The sequence below is a fragment of the Mus musculus genome, chromosome 2 (assembly GCF_000001635.26).
Source record: "Mus musculus strain C57BL/6J chromosome 2, GRCm38.p6 C57BL/6J".
Taxonomy (NCBI): domain Eukaryota; kingdom Metazoa; phylum Chordata; class Mammalia; order Rodentia; family Muridae; genus Mus; species Mus musculus.
Genome location: NC_000068.7, coordinates 10,108,097 through 10,131,374, shown reverse-complemented (window position 1 = coordinate 10,131,374; position 23,278 = coordinate 10,108,097). Strand labels below are relative to the sequence as shown.

The window sequence follows — 23,278 nt, the reverse complement described above, 5'->3', positions numbered from 1 at the left end:
CTGCATCAACCTCCCCTGTTCCTTGCATGTAGCAACTGCCCAGTTATCAAAGTGAGAGGGGAAGAAGGGAACCATGAATTCTCTTTTCAGAGAATCACTCCATTTCTTCTCTTATTTTTTCTAAATGCCTCTTGTTCTCTTTTTAATGTTTTTTGATTAATTTATTTTGTGTGTGTGTGTGTGTTGTATTGATGTGTGTGTGTGTGTGTGTGTGTGTGTGTGTGTGTGACTGTGTGTGTCTGTGCACCAATATGTGGGTGCTGGTAATTGAACCTGGGTCCTCTGCAAGAACAGCCAGTGCTCATAATCACCGAGACATCTCTCCAGCCCTCCTGCTGCTATTTAAACAATTTTTTTTTTTATCTCCAGACACTGTGAGTTTAGCTCTTCTTTCTGGGTTACTTCCTTAATATAGTGCCTTACTTGAACATTTACAGAGGGTGATAATTATCTTCAAGTCTCTCTGATTTTGAGATCAATTAAAATCAACAAAATCAAGGGTAGAGGAATGCACAACCGATCCTGGCCTTGCTGTTTGACCCTGACTCATGCTCACAGCCCAGGAACTGCTCCTGGCCTTGCTGTTTGAATAACCCCAGCTTTCCCTTCCACCCCCACAGCTCAGGTTTGAGTTCCAGAACAAATATTTGTCCTGAATTTGAGCAAAGTTAGTGCTCTTTCTTCTTTTTTCTTCTTTTTAAAACGATCTGCTCTCATCAACAGACAAGTTCCTGCTAACCTGGTTCCGTAGGTGGGGAGTTCTCCCCAGACCATCTGCTCGGGGGAGCTTGGCACAGATGTCCAGCAAAATGCAGCGGCCTGTGTGCCTTCTCATCTGGCTGTTTCTTCTGGAAGCACAAGCCTTCGAAATCCCCATAAACGGAAACTCAGAAGTAAGTACTGTTGCAGGACTCCTTGCTATTGGCCTGGACAAACAGGCTGCAAATGGCTGAATGCCATTCCTAGTCAATGAACTTGCTCTGAAATAGGACAGAAACTTGAGAGAATGTTCTTCCTCCTGCTGCCACGTCCTGATTATGATTATGAAATGCAGCTGCTTACTAAGACATTATCAGATTTTTGTATGAAAGTTAAATCAAATCCGGTGGTCAGATATTTATGTAGCATTTATAGAGCATAGTTGCCCACTCCTTATATAAAATCATATGTAATAACAGACCTATTCCAAACTTCAGTGCCAATTAAGAGGGGTATGTAAACTACCAGGTACCATACATACAGGTACCATACATGGACTAGTACTGCGCAGTGATTGCTAGTCCTGTTAGTTAGAAATAATATTGTTACTCTTTTACTTAGCCATTCTCAAAGCATCATTGTCTTTTATATGTAAGCGAACAATTATTTTTGTAATAAGAACAAATTAAGTATTCTGAAAAAGAAGGCGGCAACAGAGCTGGCAAAATTCAGGAATGACAGCCATGGGTTTCAGCTCTCCACTTGAGACCGTCAGACACCCCAGTATAGCAGAAACTTTTAACTGAGACATTCTGAATATCATATTAGAGCTACTTCTGGGCTGGCAGAGAAACATGTGTTACAGGATTATTTTAGAGAATACCACAGAATGGACTGCACAGAAAAATACTGAAGAAAAAAAAAAACCCAGTATGTTTTCAGGAGAGAAAATCACTCTGCTTAGAAACTATCATATTTTCCAACACTTTGGAAACCACAAGAAAGTGTCAGAAATCTCACATTGAGGGTAAAACACCCAAACATGTTAGTCTTTTTCTGGTAATTTCTAAGCAGCCCTTTTTTCATACATTTGTTGATTAAGTCCCCCTAAATCCATCCAGGTACTCTCCTGGGAACCTTTTATCATCTGATTACATAGCTGCCCTATCACGTTCAGGCAAGCTCAAACCTGAATTCTCACACCCAACAAATTTGAGACTTCACTAGCAAATATACATATTAAAGAAATTGTTGTATCAAAAATAAGATAATCTAACAACAGAGGAATGAATATAAAGAAATAGTATAATGAATGCCTCTTTACAGTAGATGACTTTTAAAAGAAATGAGCATCCACAATTATCTTTTTTAGTTTGCAGAATACAGTGATCTTGTGGAACTGGCCCCAGATAAACTCCCATTTGTGCAAGAGAATGGAAGACATCAGGTAGAGTAAACTCAATTCCAAATGGTGAAAGTAAGTGTAAGAGACCATGAATGGAGACAAGATAAAAGATGACTCTATTTTCTTAAAAATTTGTGCCTTTTTTTCCTAATGGAGAGTAGTCCAATACTGTTACAGTCATGTAGAATATTATCAAGGTGTTGTACATAGGGACTTTGACATTGTTTTCCAGAAGTTTCTACCGGTAAAGGGCACTTAGTAAAATCACCCATTCTCCTTCCTCTGGCTATTTTGTCAAAGGGAGCAGCTTGGAGAAACTTTGGTCCAAAGAACTAGACATCTTGGAAGCTGCTGAGATGACCTGGGAAATCTCCTATTTTGTGGGGGAGGGAGAGCTCTGCTGTGCCAACAAGGGTTTGGCTTCTCTCACACAGAGCCCACATACTGAGAAAAGGGGTGTTTATGGAAGTAACGCTAAGCTGAGAGAAAACTGGCTTTGTCTGGCTATGAATGTTTGACTTTCTAAAGTCCAGCTTTTATAGATTAGAAACCCAGTAGGCCGGACTTTGTATCATGTCTCTGGAGAGAAAACTTAGCCATTAACCACTGTGTCAAAACATCTAAAAGAGCTGAGTATGGTGATGCGTATAATCACGGCACTCTGGAGGCTGAGGCAGGAGGATTATTACAAAGTTGGGGCCAGCTGGAACTACCTGGAAAACTCCAGGTCAGCTCAGAAACAGAGTATCTCAAGGATTGCAAAAAGGCAGTCCTGACCTGTGTCACACAGCATCCATTAAAATATCATCTGATCCAAAATTTGCTCACACACAACCTTGGACATTTCTTTGTAATCCCTCAGACAGTAAGTGTTTACCCATGCCTCTTAACCTAACGGTTACCTTTCAAAAGTAAGGTGGAAATCTTTGTCTATGCTCACCGGTCTCATGTGGCTAATCTAACGTGGTAGCTAAGGGCATAGAGCTTTCAAGGTAACCATTCACCATGTGTGGCTCTGGAGCTAACACTGTAGGAAACACACCTAAGTCTCTGCTCTCACGTAGCTTAGTCTAAGAGGATGAGGCAGACTCTAAAGCCATGCATCATTGTGAGCAAGGTGAGAGCTCTAAAGGGAAATGCCTACCGCTATATAAACAGCGAAGGGTCAGAAAATCTCATTAAGTTCTTCTAAAGCGGTGACCTGAAAGCTTTAACAATACTCTAGCACAGAGCAGCACACATCCCAACAAAGACGGCTGAGAAGATTGTTCAGAGAAACTCACACATGGGAAAACCATTTTCTGTAATACTCCATTTTTTTTTTTTGCCTTGACTTCAATGACTAAGTTATGCCACAGTATGGAAGCAACATAATTCTCTGACTGAGAACGTGGGGTTTTTGCCTTGAGGTAGTAAGCCACACACGGCTGAAGGATGACTGTCTCTCTAACTTCCTTCTGCAGAGAAGCCTTCCTGAGGAATCCGGAGAGGAGACGGTGAGTTTCCTTTGGTTGCATCACAGATTGGTGTGTGGGTGATTTTCCTGTTATCTATTACCTGGAAACCAATCCAGGTGTCTCCTTTGTCTCCGTCACTGGAGGTATTTACCTGACTTTTGAAACTTTCCCTTGCCCAATTCTGTTTGGAAGTACTTCTGAAACACAGTATTGAAGAGTACAGTGCTTGCAGGCAGAGCAGATGCCACTGAGACCCATACGCCTTTCCTGTCTTCTCAGGTCTTACTAAGGATATAGGTTTCACCCATCAATATGCATTTAATACCAACTTAATAGCTTTGATTTAAAAACATGATACCTGATATTTGTGGCTATGGGAAGCCACGTGATACCAGGCCGCATGGCCCAAGTTCCTGAAAGGTTCAGAGTAGACCTTCTGATCACAAGAGAAAACCCAAAGGGAGTGCTTTGTGTTGGTGTCTTGGTCTGAACTGAGAGCTTCCCCCTTAGAGTAGGAGGAAGGGAAAAAAAATTGGCCTGGATTCTATCTTAGCTTGAGATAGGCTGGAGCTAACTAATTAGAAGCATTAGACTTGGACAGCAAAATCGGTGGAAAAGACCTAGCAGTGAAGTAAAGGAAATGATAGAGGAAGAAAAGGTAAAATCTAGAAGGGCACACATCGCCCTGAAGGACCGTGCAGCTCTTGGGAACATCCTAAAGGAGAGGTTCTTCATACCTTGCCTGTGCTCGTACCGATGCCGTGTCCTGTTTTGTTTGCTTATGCTAGGGCTACCTTCAACACATAGCAGAGGGAAAAGGAGGCCCAAGGTATTATTAAACAAGCAACTGCATCAAAACGTCCTTTCTGGGACAATTCCGTTCACTGTGTGCAGACGTCAGCTTCCCTCGGCGTATTTTAATACTGGGAAAGAAGCAAGAACTGCAGACATGATAGTAAAGGATGAGACTGAAGGAAAGAGGAAGCAATATGAAGTTCTGCTCACAGCACCCCTGCTTGCATTTCACTCTAAAGACACAGACAGCGTCCTCTTTCAGCCCTGTGACCACCACCTCCTGGGCCTAGTTGCGGCTCTGCTTTTGAAATTCTTTCCTGAGCTCTTTCAGTCCATCTTGTGTCCCACAACCATTTTCTACCCAGATTCTAAAATAATGGAAATAAGGAAAGGGAGCAAGCAAGAAAGAAGGGAGGCAAAGAGAAGAAGGGGGGAGGGAGAGGAGGAGGGAGGAAGGAAGAGAAGGTGGGAGGGAGGTAGAGAGATAGGAGGACAGAAGGAGAAGGTTGGGGCGACATCTTGTAATAATGGCCAATCTCTTTCTGTGGGGTATTTCAAGAAGGTAGAAGATTGCTAAACAGTACCTGAGTTATGTATTTACCAAATCTCTTAGTAAAATACAGTTTGCAACACCATGTACACAGTGCTTTTTGTGTAGCTTTTTGTCACTACAGTTATGCTGTCTTGCCAAATTTCAGGACACTGTTGATCCAGTGACTCTTTATAGCTACAAAGTCCAGTCCACTATTACTTCTCGGGTGGCCACAACTACCATCCAGAGCAAACTGGTGAACAATTCCCCATTGCCTCAGAGTGTCGTGTTCGATGTTCAGATTCCCAAAGGAGCCTTTATCTCCAACTTCACCATGTGAGTAATTCCCATGTAAAAGCAGGAATCGCATGCTCCTGGAACCCAAAGCCCTCCTGGTACAATAGACCTTAGGGGGACCCTGCTCCACTGCCTCTTACTTCCTGAACTAGAGACCTGCTTTGGGTCACTGTGGGATGGGTATTTGTCATTGTTTTGAGAGTGTTTGTGTTTGTGTGTGTGTACGCACATGTGTGTCCATCTGTGTGAAGCTGCATATACATGCATATTCATGTAAGGTAGGCAGAGATCAACCTTAGTTGCCTTCCTTCAGGCACTGTCCATCTTTTATTTGAGATGGGATTTCTTGCTGGCCTAGAACTTGCAAAGTATGCTACCCTAGCTCCAGGGATCCACTGGGTTTTGTATCATCAGTGCTAGAAACACAAGCATGTGTCACCATGACCAGTCTTTTTTTTTTGAGAGAGAGAGATTTATTTATTATATTTATGAGTACACTGTAGCTGTTTTCAGACACACCAGAAGATGGTGTCAGATCCTATCACAGATGGTTGTGAGCCACCATGTGGTTGCTGAGAATTGAACTCTGGACCTCTGGAAGAGCAATCACTGATCTTAACCACTGAGCCATCTGTCCAACCCCATGCCCAGTCTTAACGTAGGTGCAAAGTGTCATATTAACACAGCAAGCACTTTACTGACAGAGCCATCTCTCCAGCCCCTGCCTCTCATCTCTAACATATTGAAGCAAATGGAAGACTTTTACTCTGGTAGCTACCTTCTACTCACTCACATTTGTATGTGGTTTCTTTGAGAGAGACAGATCTACGAATGCTAATGTATTCTATATGGTATTCCATATGAGTATATTTGCAATAAGTCAGTGCTGTGGGTCACACATTTCTTTGGGAGGAAGGAGTTGAAACCGGTAATTAAACCCAGTGTCTTATTCAGTGTTTGGGTTTCTCTCCGACATCCCTGAAGAGTGGATTATAAAGATTAGTCTTGATTTTTTTTTCTTCATCATAAACGCACTGCTTCCCAGGACGACCAATTCAATGGTTGGTAGAATTATTTCTTATGCTTCATTTAAAATTTTTCCATTTTCTACCCAGTGACTGTTACTTAGATAGACATTTTAAGGCTCTACTACAAAGTAGATATTAAAGTGTTCATGGGTGAAATGACATGAGAGCTGAGATGGGCTTTCCAATAATTGCGGTGAGGCACAAGAATTCCAGGAATGTGTTTGCAGTGGCCTTTTGTACTATTCCCTTTATACTTCATAATTTTGAAATGTTTTTTAATAAAAGAAGTCAACAGCTCTGCTATTATTCATAGGTAGGCCCATTATCCATTGGGAGCATTATGTGTTAAAGCTACATAATGTTCCCATAGGTTGTTGGAATGGGTGTTAATCACCTGGACACCAATGTAGCCATCTCTACTGCATGCTCATAGGTCCATGTCCTCTTAAACTTCCTGTAACATAGTATATTGCTCTGCATACAACCTCAGATTTTTCCTAATGAAGACCTTAGGTTGAATTCCATCTTGTTTGCTTTTTACTTTTATACACCAAGGGGATCAATGAATGGTACTTGTCAAATACAAGCTTTAGCATGCAGACGCTTAGACTAACAAGTGCTTTGATTGGTTAAAGAAGCTGTAGATCTGGGAGGGGGGAGGGTATGGGGGACTTTTGGGATAGCATTGGAAATGTAAATGAGGAAAATACCTAATTTAAAAAAACATAAAAAAGAAGCTATAGATCTATGTTCACTATCCTTTTTTGATTTTTTAAAAATTATATTTGTTCTCTCATGTGTGTGTGTGTGTGTGTGTGTGTGTATGTGTGTGTGTGTGTGTGTGTGTGTGTGTGTGTGTAGTGTAGTGTATTGAGCATGTCCATTTATTCTAGATACTTTTGGGTTCGGTTTCTCTTCATTCACTTTCTTCCCCCGCCCCCTTCTTATCCATTGGCAAACTAATGTAGCCAATGACAACACCAGGAAACGTATGTTTATTTTGGTCTGCTTTTACTTGGGTTGAATTTTTAGACCAGACAAGATGCAACGGGCTATGAAGACCTTAGGATCAGACAAAATATTTTTCTACCTTAATCAAGGTCCCAAATGCATTGTTATGGAAGATTGTCTCTAGAGAATTGTTCAGCTTTAAGCTGTGACTTGATGGGAAGACACTGGACTGTGTTCTCGTTCCTGAGACAGGGACTTCAGCCTACCAGTTTTGGTGGAATACCTTCTTTCTTTTCTGCCAGATTATGTTTAATTCTTATCTCTTCCTAGGATAATCTGATAAACAAAATGAAAATTAACTAACAAATGGCTTATTAGTCACCTCTCCTAGGCTACAATTAAAGAGCATATCCACTCCCCGATGTGTCACCTGAAAGATATGATTTGAACATAGAAAAGTTCAAACACATAATAGTACATAAGAGAAATCCAGGGAGCTGGAACCCAACTTAACTTCTCTCAAATTACAGTCAGACAAGAGAGTCTTCTCTAAAATTATTCAAAGATCACTTGTCTCGCTTCCTGCAATTCAAAATGTTCATTGCCCTCATTCATGAAATCTAATTGATTGCTTGTTCTTTGTTCGTTTCCCTAAGACTACTAATGTGGCCCACTGTTGACTTCTGTCTATTCTAGGACTGTGAACGGCATGACATTTACAAGCTCCATTAAAGAGAAAACTGTGGGCCGAGCTCTTTATTCACAGGCAAGAGCAAAGGGCAAGACGGCTGGATGGGTAAGGTAAGGACTGAGTGAGGATCAGGGCTCACCATCCTGCCTCTACACCTGGTTCCCTCCTGTTCCATTCCTCACAGGGAACACAGGCTTCCAGGGTGTCTGGGAGCCTCGGAAAATGGACAAGACTACTCTTGTAGTCTGATAATAGAATAAGTGGTCACAGTATCTGTTTCCCTAAAGATCTCTTTTCTATCAGTATGGTTTGGAAGTTTTATATACATATACATATACATATACATATACATATACATATACATATACATATACATATACATATACATATATATATATATTGTATGTGACTTGTCTTGTAAGTAGGTAGACCCCCTGTAAATAAACCCAACCCCACCCCCAAAAGTGCAAAGATGTAAAGTGTAGGACTATTGTATTCATATTGTTACAAAGCATACACAGAGGCTGGAAGGATGGCTCAAAGTTAAGAACACTGGCTGCTCTTCTAGAGGACCTAGGTTCAAGTCTCAGACCCCACATGACTGCTCACAATCACTAGAAACTCCAGGTCTAGGGGATTCAACTCCCTCTTTTGGCCTGCACAGGCACTACAGACATGTGGTACATAGACACACATGCAGGGAAAACACTAATACATGTCAACTGAAATATACCAGAAGGAAAGGCTTGAAAATTATTTTAATGGGTTATTCTGCTTTATTTTTAAGTGGTTTGGCTTTTAAAGCACCAGTCACAAAACACAGCTTCTGGTGTACTTTTTCTTTATATCTTATGTATGACTCATCTAAAAAAAGTGACTGTTGAGACCAGGCGAAATGGTGCAGTTCACAAGGTTCTTGCCTTACAAACACAAGAACCTGAGTTCAATCTGAGAGGGGGGAGAGAGAGAGAGGGGGGGAGAGAGAGAGAGAGAGAGGGAGAGAGAGAGGGAGAGAGAGGGAGGGAGAGAGATGGAGGGAGAGGGAGGGAGAGAGGGAGAGAGGGAGGGAGGGAGGGAGAGAGAGGGAGAGAGAGGGGGAGAAAGAGAGGGAGAAAGAGAGGGAGAGAGAGGGAGGGAGAGAGGGAGGGAGAGAGAGGGAGAGAGAGAGGGAGGGAGAGAGGGAGGGAGAGAGAGAGAGGGAGAGAGAGAGAGGGAGAGAGAGAGAGGGAGAGAGAGAGAGGGAGAGAGAAATGAAGTGCTGGCATCCACTGGTGATCCCTGTGCAAGGGAGCAAAGGCAGGTAGATCGCTGGCAAATGATAGCCAGCCAGCCTATCCTAATTGGCAAGATCTAAGTCAATGAAAAATCTTGCCTGGTCCACACAGTGAGTGGATGGCTTTGCTGAAGAGCAGCACCTCCAGGCTTTGAAGGTTGGAGGATGACTCAGAGGTTAGAAGCACATACTGTTCTTCGACATGACTTGAGTTTGATTCTCAGCTTTAATACTGAGTGACTCACAAGTCCCTGTACCTCCAGCTCCAAGGGATAAAGTGCCCTCTTCTGGTTCCAACAGGCACCGTGTGTGTGTGTGTGTGTGTGTGTGTGTGTGTGTGTGTGTGTAACTCCCCACAGGCATACACATGCACATATTTTTTAAACATACACCTGAAGATGTACTCTGATACACACAAACATATTTATCCTCATACACATGAGCATACATACATACATACACACACACACACACCATGAAAAGTAAGTAAATTTTTAAAATAAAATAAAGCAAGCCTTTTAATGCAAAACTTCAAAGAATGTTCAACATAGGATTTACTCTTCATGCCATGCACATCATCTTCTTCCAAATCCTGCCATGTTTCTTCTCTTCTGCCTCCTCCTCTTCTCCATCCCAAAACTGACCTGTAGTAGAAAATCCTTTCATTTCACTCATGTATTTCTTTTATTAGCACAATACATTGTGTGTCAGTTCTGTTAGAGGCAACATAAAGACAAGCACTGTCAGACTTACAGAGCACACAGACAGGAAGCAATGCCCACCATGTGGATCGTGGGCGAGTGCTAATGGACCCAGGGGATCTGACTCCTATGTGTGTGCTTCTGTAGAGAGGTCAAAAAAACTCTCACAGGGGAATAGTAGTTCATCTGAGCTCAACCAGACCCAGAGTCCAGCCACATGGAAGGAGAAAAGCCCAAATAGAGGGGACGCTCCACTACAGCAGTGTGTTAACCGTCCTTGGACGTCCGTGAATCTTTCTGGTAATTTACTTGTACTGTTGTTTTCTTGATGCTGGGTTTGTGTATATATACATACATATATGTATGTACATACACAGCCTGATCTCAATGTCAAAGTCAACCTCCTGCCTCAGCCTGCTAGACTCAGGGATTACAGTCGTGCACACCACTGCCTGCCTACCTTTGATTCTTTTTATCAATCAGACCCTAATGTCAATTCACTTGTTAATTCCACAGTTGTCTTAGTAACAGAATTTTTCTAGGCACTACACATTTATCAGAAAACCTGGAACTTCCAGGCCACTCCTTGTGACTTCTCTCAATGTCTTTTGTCTAGAAAGTTTGTATCAGATCTATTCAGCTTTTTCTTCCATGACTGAGTATCCCACACTACATCTCTGAACCCAGATTAGCTAATCATGCACAATCCTATCCACACTAATCATTTAATTTCAAACTATTCAATCAAGTGTGGATGCTCACATCTTAATCCCAGAATGCCAGAGACAGGCAGATAGGCATCTGTGAGTTCAAGACCTGAATATAGTGACTTACAAGTTAGAGGTGCACAGTGAGACTTTGTCTCAAAAGAAATAAAATCATCCACACGTGCTCACTCAGGAACACACACACCATTCAGTGTGAGTCTTGGTGCTAGATTCAACCTCACTGGAAAATCTTGCTGCTTCCTCTTTAAAACCCTAAACACATACCTCGAAAGCAATCATCGTCCTGGATTTGATAGTGTTTTAGTTAGGGTTTTACTGCTGTGAACAGACACCGTGACCAAGGCAACTCTTTCAAGGTCAACATTTAATTGGGGTTGGCTTACAGGTTCAGAGGTTCAGTCCATTATCATCAAGGCAGGAGCATAGCAGCATCCAGGCAGGCATGGTGCAAGAGGAGCTGAGAGTTCTACACCTTCGTTTAGAGGCTGCTAGCAGAATAATCACTACTGGACAGCTATGATGAGTGTCTTATAGCCTGTACCCACAGTGACACACATACTCCAACAAAGCTACACTTCCTAATAGTGCCACTCCCTGGGCCGAGCATATACAAACCATCACAAACAGTGACTTAATGAGGCCTTACATTGAAAAGACAGATGCAGGTCTAAGAAAACTGAAGTTTGACGATCTGTAGATCTCACAATATATATAACAAACTGCACGGAAGTCTAAGAGGGCAGTGTAGGGGCTAAGTACCACCTTTGGAGACACCTAAGCTTCTGTTTGATCCTGCTTCTACAACTGACTAGTTGCGAGACATCTTGAGCAGGCCCCTTACCCTCTACGAGCCTCACCTAACATCTGAAAGTTGAGGATAATGATGTCAGCTTACATTAACTGCTATATCAGAAATGATACCTGTTGGCTTCCTCACAGACCAGAACCAAATCAGTAGTCCTTTGATAGCTGACACTTCAATCAGTGAGAAGCTTAATAAATCAATTAATGTATAGACCAGACGAGAAAGGTTCTTGGTTTGATTAAATTTATCTCCAATTTCCACTTTTCTCTGATGAAGGTACTTCATAAACAACTGAGCAGGATAAAGATGAGAACTCTGTCTAAATGTTGTGTCTTGCAAGCTTCATGCGTGTATCTGCTTGTGTTGGGATCGCTGGCATCTAGGAGCAGAACTCTGGATATGGAGAACTTCAACACAGAGGTGAACATCCCGCCTGGAGCCAAGGTGCAGTTTGAACTTCATTACCAGGAGGTGAAGTGGAGGAAGCTGGGATCCTATGAGCACAAGATTCATTTGCAGCCCGGGAAGCTGGCCAAACACTTGGAGGTGAGCCTGGACTCACAGGGTCGGCAACAGTGCACATCTCTGCTTTATTTATTGTCGCCACCACCTTGGCGGTGTTTGATGCCCCTGGCTTGGAAAAGTAATGTTGTATACCTAAAAAATTCAGCGTTTGAGTCAACTACACCATTTCTCCACAGATTTCAATGCAAGCTTAGTTCCTTATGTGCAAAAGCAGTCCACTGTTTGTTGTAGCAAATTACCACAAACTGTGTAACCTAAAACAACAGAAATCTGTTCTTTCATGGTCAAGCAGTAATCCACAATCAAGACATAAGCAGAGTGCCTATGGATTGTCCATAGACTAAGAGGATGGATTAATCCTGGGGAAATTTGAATTCCAAGATGAGAGGGGAGAACACACGTTGTTCCTTGCTTCTGGTATCTGCCAGGTGCTGGCAGCCCTTGGCCTTGTGGCATTCTGCTCTATATTGTTCCTCCTCTGCATGTCTCAAATCTCCTTCTGCCTTCCCCTTCCTGGATGACTTCACCCTCAAGATGCTTAGCTTAGTCACATCCCTAGAGACTCCTTCCCAAATAAGTTCAGATTAAAATTCCAGGGTTTGAGTAATGTGCCCTTCAGGGAGCCACCACTCAAACCATGAAATTAACCTTCAGGGCAAAGGTGTTGTGAGTCTCCACTTTCTTGCCAGTAAAAGGTATACTATCTGGGATTTGACTCTTGCAGCTACCAGAATCATAAGCCAGATAAAGTACTTTGCCTATAAAATATTTAGCCTCGGGAATTTTAACATACCTAAAAGTGAAACAATACACTGTTTTTCATACTATTCTATTACACACACACACACATTCTCATATATATATATATATAATGAAATATAGAAATCTTTTAAAAATTTTCACAGTGTTTTAGCACCCTGGCAAGGGGCCCTTAGATGACCTATAATATGGAGGCCAGCTCTATGCCGAAGGAAAACTATATGACTGATTTCCCTTTATACTAGTTTCCTGCCTTGAAAACGGACTCACCTAACAATAGCAGCATCCATCCCTTCCAAGGTGATATCCTTGCATAAGGCCCCATCACTTGCTTGTGTATGTAGAGGGTGTATGAGTGTGCTCATGGGTAAACTCACATATGTGTATGCAGGTAAAGGTCAGAGGTTAACTCTGGTTATTTCCTGTTGCTTTTCACATTTTCTTTGGAGACAGGGTATCTTCCTGAACCTCGAGCTCACTGCCTGGCCAGTGGATCTCCAGCATCCTCCTGTCTCCATCTCCCATTGATGAAGTTATAGGTGCATGCTACCGCATCCAGATTTGACGTGCGCAATGGGGATTAGAACTTAAGTCCTCATGCTTGCCTGGGAAACCACTTAACCCATTGAGGCATCTCCAGCCTGAGGCCCAACATACTTAAATTAACGCCACCCCAGTGAGCAAGGTTTCCAACATGTGACCATACTAATGGTGTGTCCTGATGGGTATTGTTAATTGTCACCTTGATAGAATCTAGACACACAGAAGAATTATCTTAATTATATTAACTGATGTGGAAAGACATATCTTGCTGATGATGGGGATAGTCCCTGAGCAGGGGCTCCTGAGCCATGCTAAATGGAGCTGGATTAGAGTGTAGTGGCTTGTGTTCATCTCTTTCTGTTTCCTAATTGGGTGTCATCTGATCTATGTCATCAAGCTCCTGCTGCCTCTTCTTGCCCATCACAATGGACTGAGCTGTGAACTATGACCAAAAACAAATCCGTTCTCCCTTCAGTTGCTCTTCTCAGAGTATTTTATACCAGCAACAGAAAAAGAAACTGAGTCATGTGTCCACAGTCAGGAGAAGGAAACCCTGGGATGAATGAGGTGACACAAAGTTGGAATCCAGGGAACTGAAAGGACTCCCCAGAGTGACCATGGCACCATGCTCAGGAAACTGGGAGATAAGAAAAAGCATCAGAGAGCTTAAGAGTGAGGTTCCTTTCCTGCTTTAAAGATCCCTAAAGACTTTTGATGCCATCATTTTTCTCCTCCTTAGGTGAATGTGTGGATTATCGAACCCCAAGGAATGAGATTTCTTCATGTTCCTGACACATTTGAAGGCCATTTCCAAGGCGTCCCTGTCATATCTAAAGGACAACAGAAGGTACTAGATGCATTGCTCATTGCCAGCTATCCAAGGGGTCACTGGATCCTGGCTCTTTTGTCCTGTGCTCTGGACCTTGAGGGGTAGAATGGGGAAGAGAGTGGTCTGATGGGCTAAGGTCAAAGGCTAGAGTTTCTTTTCTATTAAGTATACAAAGCAACATTCCCAATTATGTAATTTCATTGTATCCATTTTGGAGCCACCTTTTCCCCACAAGACAATTTTCACATAAAGAATTTCCATAAATCACAAGACATATTCCCTTTAATTGTCTTTGCAGTAATGGCCAATAAGAAACAACTATGAAAAGGTCAGAGTCCTCTCAGGATGGACACAGACTCTTTCTAGAGTGGGAGCCATTCCTTCAATGGTATCTGGTAGGAAACTCTTTGGAGCTCTTTTTTTTTAAAGGCCTGATACCTGGAAATCAGTACCACAGTCTGTTAGATGCTCCAGCCACGATCTAACTTTCATTTCCATAAGTATTAGGCCAGTGGCTGCGTTCAGCATGCTGTTCTCCTTTCGGATGAGCAGAGGCAACTGCCATACACACCCCAATCAGGATCTGAGAGGAAAATCAGCTTCTTATATCTCTGTCCCTTGCAGGCACATGTATCCTTCAAGCCCACAGTAGCACAACAAAGAAAATGCCCCAACTGCACAGAGACTGCAGTGAACGGGGAGCTGGTGGTGATGTATGATGTCAACAGAGAAGAGAAGGCCGGGGAACTTGAGGTGAGTGCTGGCAGGCTCCAGAACTACCAAGCTGAGGAAAAAAACAAAAAACAAAAACAAAAAAACCCTGATTGATGCTGATCCTTGGCTTGTGAGTGGCTCCTGGTTGTCAAGGGAAGGGTTCAGGATACAGAGAAAAGAATTAATATTTTTCTTATGTACATCCAAAAATTATCCTTTATACCATTAAAAATAAAATAAAAGGTGCTATAGAGACTTGGCTAGGTGGTTAAAATACTTGTCAAACAAGCGAGAAGACCTGAGTTTCACTCCTAGAACACATGTAAAGAATTTGGGTATGGTGGAACCCTATCCTGGTTTTATTTCTGTTATTATGATAAAATAATCTGTTGTAAACCTTAAGGGAGAAAAGGGATCTTATTCATCTTTCAGTTTCAGGTTATAGTTCATCATAACAGGGGAGTCACAATGACAAGAGCTATTCATAACACAGCCAGAGTCAAAAGCAGAGATAAATGGATATATACATGCTCACTTGCTTACTTGCTTGAGCTGAGCTAAATTTCTCTACCCTTGTGCAATTCCAAATCCCCCTGGCAAGGGAATGGTGATGCCCACAGTGGGCTGGGTCTTCCCACACAGTTAACTTAAGACAACCCCACATACACAGACATGCCCACAGGCCAACCCAATGTAAACTGTTTGAGATTCTCTCCGTGGATCACTATAAATTCCATCAAATTGACAATTAGACGTGACCATCAAGCAGGTGTTTGTTACCCCCAACCCCTACTGAGTCTTAACTCCCTCAATGATAGACTGTGCTAAACATATCTCCCAGGGTCTGGAGAGAATGCTATTTCTTTAGAGACTTCCTTTGTAATCAGATCAGTTAGCATGCTGTGATGGAAACACTTGTTAGCTGTCTATATCCTTGCTGGTTGAGTCCTGTGTGAGCAAAGACCACCTGACTCACCGTTGCTTAGCAGTGGGTTTCGCTGCAGCGGGGCTTGAGATGATGACTGGTTGAAGTGGAACAGGGCATAGTGGAGCAGATTGGGGTTGAAAACAGAACGGCTTAGACTCCCAGAATGGAAGAACAAGAGAAACATCTGGAGAAGAAAAGGATGGATACACACCAAGCTTCCCCTTCTGCTCTTCCTCATCGTCATGGACATGTTTGCTTCTCCTGTAACCTATCTTTCCTCCGTGGTCTCCAGCCTCTATTCCTTACCTTCCAAATATCGCTAATCATCTGACTCATACACAAGTTTTTGGGTTTTTTTTTGTTTTTTAGGTGTTTAATGGATATTTTGTTCACTTCTTTGCTCCTGAGAACCTGGACCCAATCCCCAAGAACATCCTTTTTGTTATTGACGTCAGTGGCTCCATGTGGGGGATTAAGATGAAGCAGGTAAGGACTCGGTGTTCATGGGGTAGCTGAGAGTCCCACCCCCTTTGTTTTCTTTTCATAATGTAGTTATTATAAGTTATTATAAATAATAAGTCAGTGTTCCCTCTGGCCCCATACTTTGAGCTAAAACTCAGGAACTGTACTTGTTGATCCTCATTGACTAAGGGTGTCAGCCCTTCCCAAAGTTGTGAGATAATTGTATGTTTACTGGGCTTACATGAAAATCCTTTTAAAAATCCTTTTGATCTCCAAGTTTCCTCCTCTCTCTTCCCTCTCTTGCTGTTTTATTTTCTAATTCTATGTCTCAAAACTCGCCCGCTGAACAGTCCCATGTCTATGTAATCTGTTCTCTTTCTGATCATGTCTCAGCAGTGTCTAGCTTTAGTATATTGCTATTAGTCACAAGTCACTTCAAAAATCTTCATAAACATATCATGAGTGTGTGTGTGCACGTCCCTGTGCATGTGCTTGCACGTGTGTGTGTGTATGTGTGTGTGTGTGCTATGTACATGTGAGTGTCTATATAGTGCACACAAATGCCAGAGATGCCATACTTTTGGCATCTCCATCTATTACTCTCCACTTTATCTTTGGAGACAGAGACTCGTCTCCAAACACAGAGTGTGCCCTTTCAGGCTAAGCTGGCTGGCCAGTGAATCCTTGGACATCTGCCTATCTCTGCCCCCTCAGTGCTGGGGTTATATGTGCATACAACCACACTTGTCTTTTACATGGGTGTGGGTGATCCAAACACAAGTCTTCATACTTTCATAGCAAGCTCCTTACCCATGGAACCACCTCCTGCCCTGTTTTTAGTCTATCATTTTTTATCTACGTTGTCATTCCTTGGGGGTGCATATCCCATCTGAAGACTTCCAGTTCAGAGATAAACATAGGCCTATCCTTGATAAATAGAATACAGGCAAATCTAAAGTAAGTGAGATGATTTCTCCTCCTTCTCCTCCTCTTTCTCCTCTTTCTCTCCTTTCTTCTCCTCCTCTTCTTCCTCCTCATACTTTTCTTCTTCTTTCTCTCCTCCTCCTCCTCCTTCTTGTTCTTCTTGTACTTCTTGTTCTTCTTCTTCTTCTTGTTCTTCTTCTTCTTCTTGTTGTTGTTGTTGTTGTTGTTGTTCTTCTTCTTCTTCTTCTTCTTCTTCTTCTTCTTCTTCTTCTTCTTCTTGTTCTTCTTCTTCTTCTTCTTCTTCTTCTTCTTGTTCTTCTTCTTCTTGTTCTTCTTCTTGTTCTTCTTCTTCTTGTTCTTCTTCTTGTTCTTCTTGTTCTTGTTCTTCTTGTTCTTCTTCTTCTTCTTGTTCTTCTTCTTCTTCTTGTTGTTGTTGTTGTTGTTGTTGTTGTTGTTGTTCTTCTTCTTCTTCTTCTTCTTCTTCTTCTTCTTCTTCTTCTTCTTTCTTCTTCTTTCTTCTTGTTCTTCTTTCTTCTTCTTCTTTGATTTTTCAAGAAATAATTTCTCTGTGTAGTCCTAGATGTCCTGGAACTCACTCTATAGACCAGGCCTCACACTGAAATATCTATCTACCTCTGTCTCCCTAGTGCTGGGATTAAAGGCATGTACCTCCACCACCCAGCAATAATTTCTTAATTTACCTATTAAGCCAAGTAATTTGAACAATCTACTAACTATTCCTTCATTAAGAGCCATTTTTGACCACCTCATGTGATTGCTATTCTGTAACAACACAAAAGATGTCAGTTCCTGGATGATCCCTGCCCATCTGAGCTTGTGCTGTGCTGCAGATCCTGCTGTTGATAACCTGCTGTGGCTCTTTCTTTCTTTTTTTCCTGCGGGAGGCATTCCTGTGCATTTTATAAAGTTGAGCATCACCCATGACCTGACTCACCTGGCTTCAGTAGCACAACCTCCATGCTAGTTCTAACAACTAAAAATTGCATCCAGGCTGAGGGGACAGGATAATTGCTAATATCTATACCGTGTACCAGTGATGACCTGAGCTTAATCCCCAAAACCCATGTGAAAAAAAAAATCAAGTATGGTTTCGTAATCCCAGCACTGGAGAGGCAGAAACAGTCAGGTTCTTGAGTCTAACAGTCCATGTACATGTGCATACACACACACACACACACACACACACACACACACACAACTTTATTTATTACCCTCTATTTTAAACAAAAAGTTGGCCCCCATTAACATCATTATTCTGAAACAAATTTTTATTTACCATTCTTTCTTTCTTCCTTTATTCACTCAACAAGTACCTGTGAAATACCTACTCTATGTCTGGAAGCTCCAAGGGAAAACCTAAATTTGTACTGCTCATCCTTAAAGTAGGACTAGCCAACCTGGTGTATGTAAGATTATAGAAAACAATTGAGTATCCTAAGTTCAACAGTGTGTGCCCAGAACATAAGGTATAGGTCTGTGTTGGCTGCAGTGTTTCTTTAATTTTTTTTCTTTTATAGGAACTTTTATTAGTTGTACAGAGCTCAGTACACAGTCTGTTGTTCATTTAAGATGACTGTTCACAAATATAGCATATAATGCAATTTGAGCCACACTGTATTATACTCCAGATGGAAAAAAGAATGCTAAGTCAATATATTTTAAAATTTCAGATAATGAATTTTCACTTTAGGTACAAAATTACAGGTACTTGTTTTTGCTTTACTAATTTTAAGACATCATTCTCGAGCGCGGCCCCCAACTCGCCAGCAAGAACGACGCCACAGCAGGATCCTTCTGCACACGTTTATTCAGTCCTGTTTCTTCTTTCTCTATATCTCCCTTGTTTATATCTCCCTTGTTTATATCTCCCTTGTTTTTATATCTCTCTTGTTTTTATATCTCCCTTGTTTATATCTCCCTTGTTTATATATCTCCCTTGTTTTTATATCTCCCCCGAACCCTGGGCCTCTCACTCTTTTATACTCTCAGTTCCCATCCACACACAGCAGGCCACGCCACCTCACCAGGCACGCAGCTTCAGCTAATCAGGGCAGCAGGGGCAAATCTCCACCAAATTGGATTCACCTGTATCCTGGTACACCTGCGCAGCACTCAAGATGTTTGTGTCTTATATGAGGAAGTCAGGTGCAAGTCATATGACTTAGCTGCAGTACCTGGCACCTTTGGGACTGCCGCCACACCCGCTCCCCACACATCATAATGTTTAGTGGTAAATATTCCTAAGCATATTTTGATTTATATTTCTTTTTTAAGATTTAATTATTTACCTTATATGTGTGAGTACACTATAGCTGTACAGATGGTTGTGAGCCTTCATGTGGTTGTTGGGAATTGAATTTCTAGGACCTCTGTTCGCTCCAGTAGGCCCCTCTCACTCTGGTCGGCCCTGCTTGCTCAGTCCCTATTTGCTCTGCCCCAAAGATTTATTTTATTATTATACATCAGTACACTGTAGCTGTCTTCAGACACACCAGAAGACGGTGTCAGATCTCATTACAGGTGGTTGTGAGCCACCATGTGGTTGCTGGGATTTGAACTCAGGACCTTCAGAAGACAAGTCAGTGTTCTTACCCGCTGAGCCATCTCTCCAGCCCTTGATTTATCTTTCAACAATGTTTTCTTACACTTATTTAGCCTCTGTTTGACATTCATGTAAAGAGCGCACAGTACAAATGCAACTCAGAACAATGATCTCTAAACTTCTGTTAAACTACTATAGTAATTTATACAATTAAGAACAAGACAAAAATCAGGTCAAGTGATGGCTACTTGATTTTAGTCTAATTGAGACAATAAGGTCAAAAAAGTCATATGAAGCAGAAAATACACATTTAAAAATAAACATTTTGTATTTTGCTTACAATTTTACTTTTTTATGATTAATACAGTCAACATGGTTCTTAGTGTCTCTTTTTACTTTTGTCTATAAAAATAAAATCTTTAACATTCCTAAGTTATTTGTTTTTCCAATAAAGCTACTATTACCATTTTAAATGGCAGTGAGTAACTGAATAAGAATTCAAAATATCAGTGGCACAAATTACATACATACACGATGGTGTAACAGATACAGTGTTAAGTAAGCAGTTAAGAGTACAGGAAGTATCAGCTGTATCTTAGAGGTAGGATTCTTAGTCACAGTCTTACAGAAAAGACGCAGTGGACTCTGCTTTATCAGCTATGGTATCTATAGTTTGCTTCTCTTGTTCTTAAAACAAAGTAGGGGAAGTAGGCAACGGTCTCATTGACCTCTGTTCTGCATGTATTATACGAGCGTGGCTTAGAAGACTGGGGGCATTTTTTCGTCAGTTATTGATCATATATAGTATTTATCTCACATTTTGAAAAGCCTTTGAATAGGGAAAAATAAATTTCTAGTCTTCTACCAAGGGCCTGAGAAGGAGAAAAATATATCTCTGAACTATTCTGAGTATAAATTGTAAATGATGTCAGTATTTCTTTGGGTATCATAACTTTGAGTGTGAGGTAGCAGGGTGCAAGATCATTAATGCATAATAAGAATTCCAGCAAAAAAAATATGTGTATGCATATATGGGTTCAATACCAAGATTTGACTGTTGACTATCTCTGATTGACAGTCCATTTATTATAACACTTGAGTCAGTACTTGGAGGATAAATGGGGCTGGTGGTGGGCCTGTTGCTTCCTTCTTTGACTTGAATTGTATGTGATGAGACCTCACTCGGTTCTCTTTTGAAATAGACTGTGGAGGCAATGAAGACGATATTGGATGACCTAAGAACAGACGACCAATTCTCTGTGGTTGATTTCAACCATAATGTTCGAACCTGGAGAAATGATTTAGTTTCAGCTACTAAAACACAAATTGCAGATGCCAAGAGATACATTGAGAAAATTCAGCCTAGTGGAGGTGAGTGGATTTGCTTCAAAGCCTACAGGGAAACTTCTAAAAAGTTCAGTCTAGGTTCTCACAAGACTCATAGCCCCTGCTGAGTGTAGTGTCAGGTATTATAATCTTAGCGCTTAGAACAATGAAGTAGATGTGAAAGTTCAGTGTCCCCTGAGCTACCGCTAGTTCAAGACCAGCATCAAGTACACAGTGAAGCCTGTCAACAACAACAACCAAGAATTGTTATTCTCTACCAATCTAGTATTTGCCCAATCTGCTGTAATCTTCTTTAAATATATGTATTGATTTTTAAAGAATTGAATAGTATTGGTGGAGAAATAATAAGACACAATACTGATCACACATGTCTTTAAACATTTTGTGGAAAACTGTTTAGTAAGTCATTCTAGGCTTCCTTATTAACTATGTGATGTATGTATGTATGTATGTATGTATGAGTGTGTGTGTGTGTGTGTGTGTGTGTGTGTGTGTGTGTGTGTGAAATATAAATATCTTCCAGAGAATTTCAGCAAGGTCATTTTGATTCCTTAAATTTGTTGCCTTACAAGATGACAGACCAATGCACTAAAGGGTTTATTTACCTCAAAGGGGATAGTTTAAAGTAAACTATTTATTGCACTGTCAGATCTTAATGATTAAGAAATTGTTACTTTGAAAGCAGTCAAGTGAATTTAATATTGAGAAAATTATGTATAAGAAGTTAGACAGATGAACATGAGTCCAAGTTATGATGTGTGTGTGTGTCTGTGTGTGTGCACATGAGAGTACACATTATATTATTTTAACAGGCACGAATATCAACGAGGCACTGCTTCGAGCAATTTTCATTTTGAATGAAGCCAGTAACATGGGATTGCTGAACCCCGACTCAGTCTCTCTGATCATTTTGGTTTCTGATGGAGATCCAACCGTAGGCAAGTATTTGTTTTGACAAATGTCTTCACTGTTGCTTGGAAGAGTGTTATTTGTTTAATGTGGGAACTGTAATGGCATCTATGTACATTTCTAAAACATTTTAAACCCTGGCTTCTGCAAGGAAGTCTCCTGACGCAGAAGCACCCAAGAGCAATCTTTAAAAAAAAAAATATTGTGTGAGATTTGCCTTTGCCTGAGGAGAGCTAATGAAAGGTGAAGGGTATGGCATAGAAATAAAAATGAAAGTCAAAGGAAATAAATATATAGAAATGTGCAAAAGCAGGAAAGGATACCATTTCAGCAGCACTGTTAACCAGACATTGCTCTTGAATGCCTCTGTTTCTCCCCCCACAAAACAGGCTCAGAAAAGTAGGGCTGCACTCTCATCTATATTGTGAGAGCTGCTGACATGGGAAGGCAAATGCCTGTATTTCTTCAGCATTAGGTCTGGGGAGATGGTAGATGGGAGTGGAGAATGGTACGTATTTATCTCAGTTCCCACAGGAATGTAGTCTCTATTGTTCTTTGCTTCCTTTCCAGCTGCCATGGGAGAAATGACTGCTGGCTTGGACAACCTTTCAATAAATCATTTTTTTCCTTATCTACAAAATGGTTTCAGCATCTCCCTGTTTCTATTACCTGCTGTTATTTTATGAGCGCCTTCATATTGGCGAGAATTAGAAATAATGGATGCCAGGTGGTACGGCCATGGATGCCTTGCTGTGTGCACAGGGACGGTGTGTAACCCATGCTGTACAGACAAATAAGAGAGGAGTGTGGGAGGGAGGCAATGATCACAGTGGCAGCAGAGGCTTTAGAAGGAGAAGGAGCACCCCCATTCATTAGCGCTGACACCAACCCAAGCAATTGTTATGTGTTTGTGGTAGAGTCCCTCTTTTCTCCATTTATATCTTGTAGTTTTTAAAATGTAAGTTTTGAATAATATCATAAAGAATAAAAGGAAATTGTACACACACACACACACACACACACACACACACACACACGCACACAAATATATGTTATGCCTGTTCCGTGCTCTGATTTCCTAGTCACTCATCTTCTGCGCTGGAGTACATCTCTGGCTTCTCGCTTCCTTAGGCATGACTACATCCCTGTTTTACTCTATGGACATATTTGTGTGTGTATGTATATATACATATATACGTAAGGATGTATGCATTACACATACGATTATCCTACATGCATCCGTTTACTTTGATTTTTCTTAAAAAAAAACAAAAACAAAAACAAAAAAACCTCGGGGCTGGAGAGATGGCTCAGTCGTTAAGATCACTGACTGCTCTTCCAGAGGTCCTGAGTTCAAATCCCAGCAACCCCATGGTGGCTCACAGGGATCTGATGCCCTCTTCTGGTGTGTCT

General features: G+C 41.4%; 1 protein-coding gene across 1 annotated transcript in view; it reads left to right on the top strand.

The window, feature by feature from the left end:
* The first annotated feature begins 691 nt into the window (after window positions 1–691).
* Itih2 (inter-alpha trypsin inhibitor, heavy chain 2) overlaps window positions 692–23,278 on the top strand; it is a 36,093-nt gene continuing 13,506 nt past the window's right edge. The window contains exons 1-11 of the mRNA NM_010582.3: window positions 692–893; window positions 2,072–2,146; window positions 3,568–3,600; window positions 5,055–5,224; window positions 7,861–7,965; window positions 11,746–11,908; window positions 13,929–14,036; window positions 14,643–14,771; window positions 16,030–16,146; window positions 20,812–20,980; window positions 21,769–21,894. Of these exons, the coding sequence (NP_034712.2) occupies window positions 798–893; window positions 2,072–2,146; window positions 3,568–3,600; window positions 5,055–5,224; window positions 7,861–7,965; window positions 11,746–11,908; window positions 13,929–14,036; window positions 14,643–14,771; window positions 16,030–16,146; window positions 20,812–20,980; window positions 21,769–21,894 (1,291 nt within the window). The 5' untranslated portion in view covers window positions 692–797. The remainder of the gene's footprint in view (window positions 894–2,071; window positions 2,147–3,567; window positions 3,601–5,054; window positions 5,225–7,860; window positions 7,966–11,745; window positions 11,909–13,928; window positions 14,037–14,642; window positions 14,772–16,029; window positions 16,147–20,811; window positions 20,981–21,768; window positions 21,895–23,278) is intronic.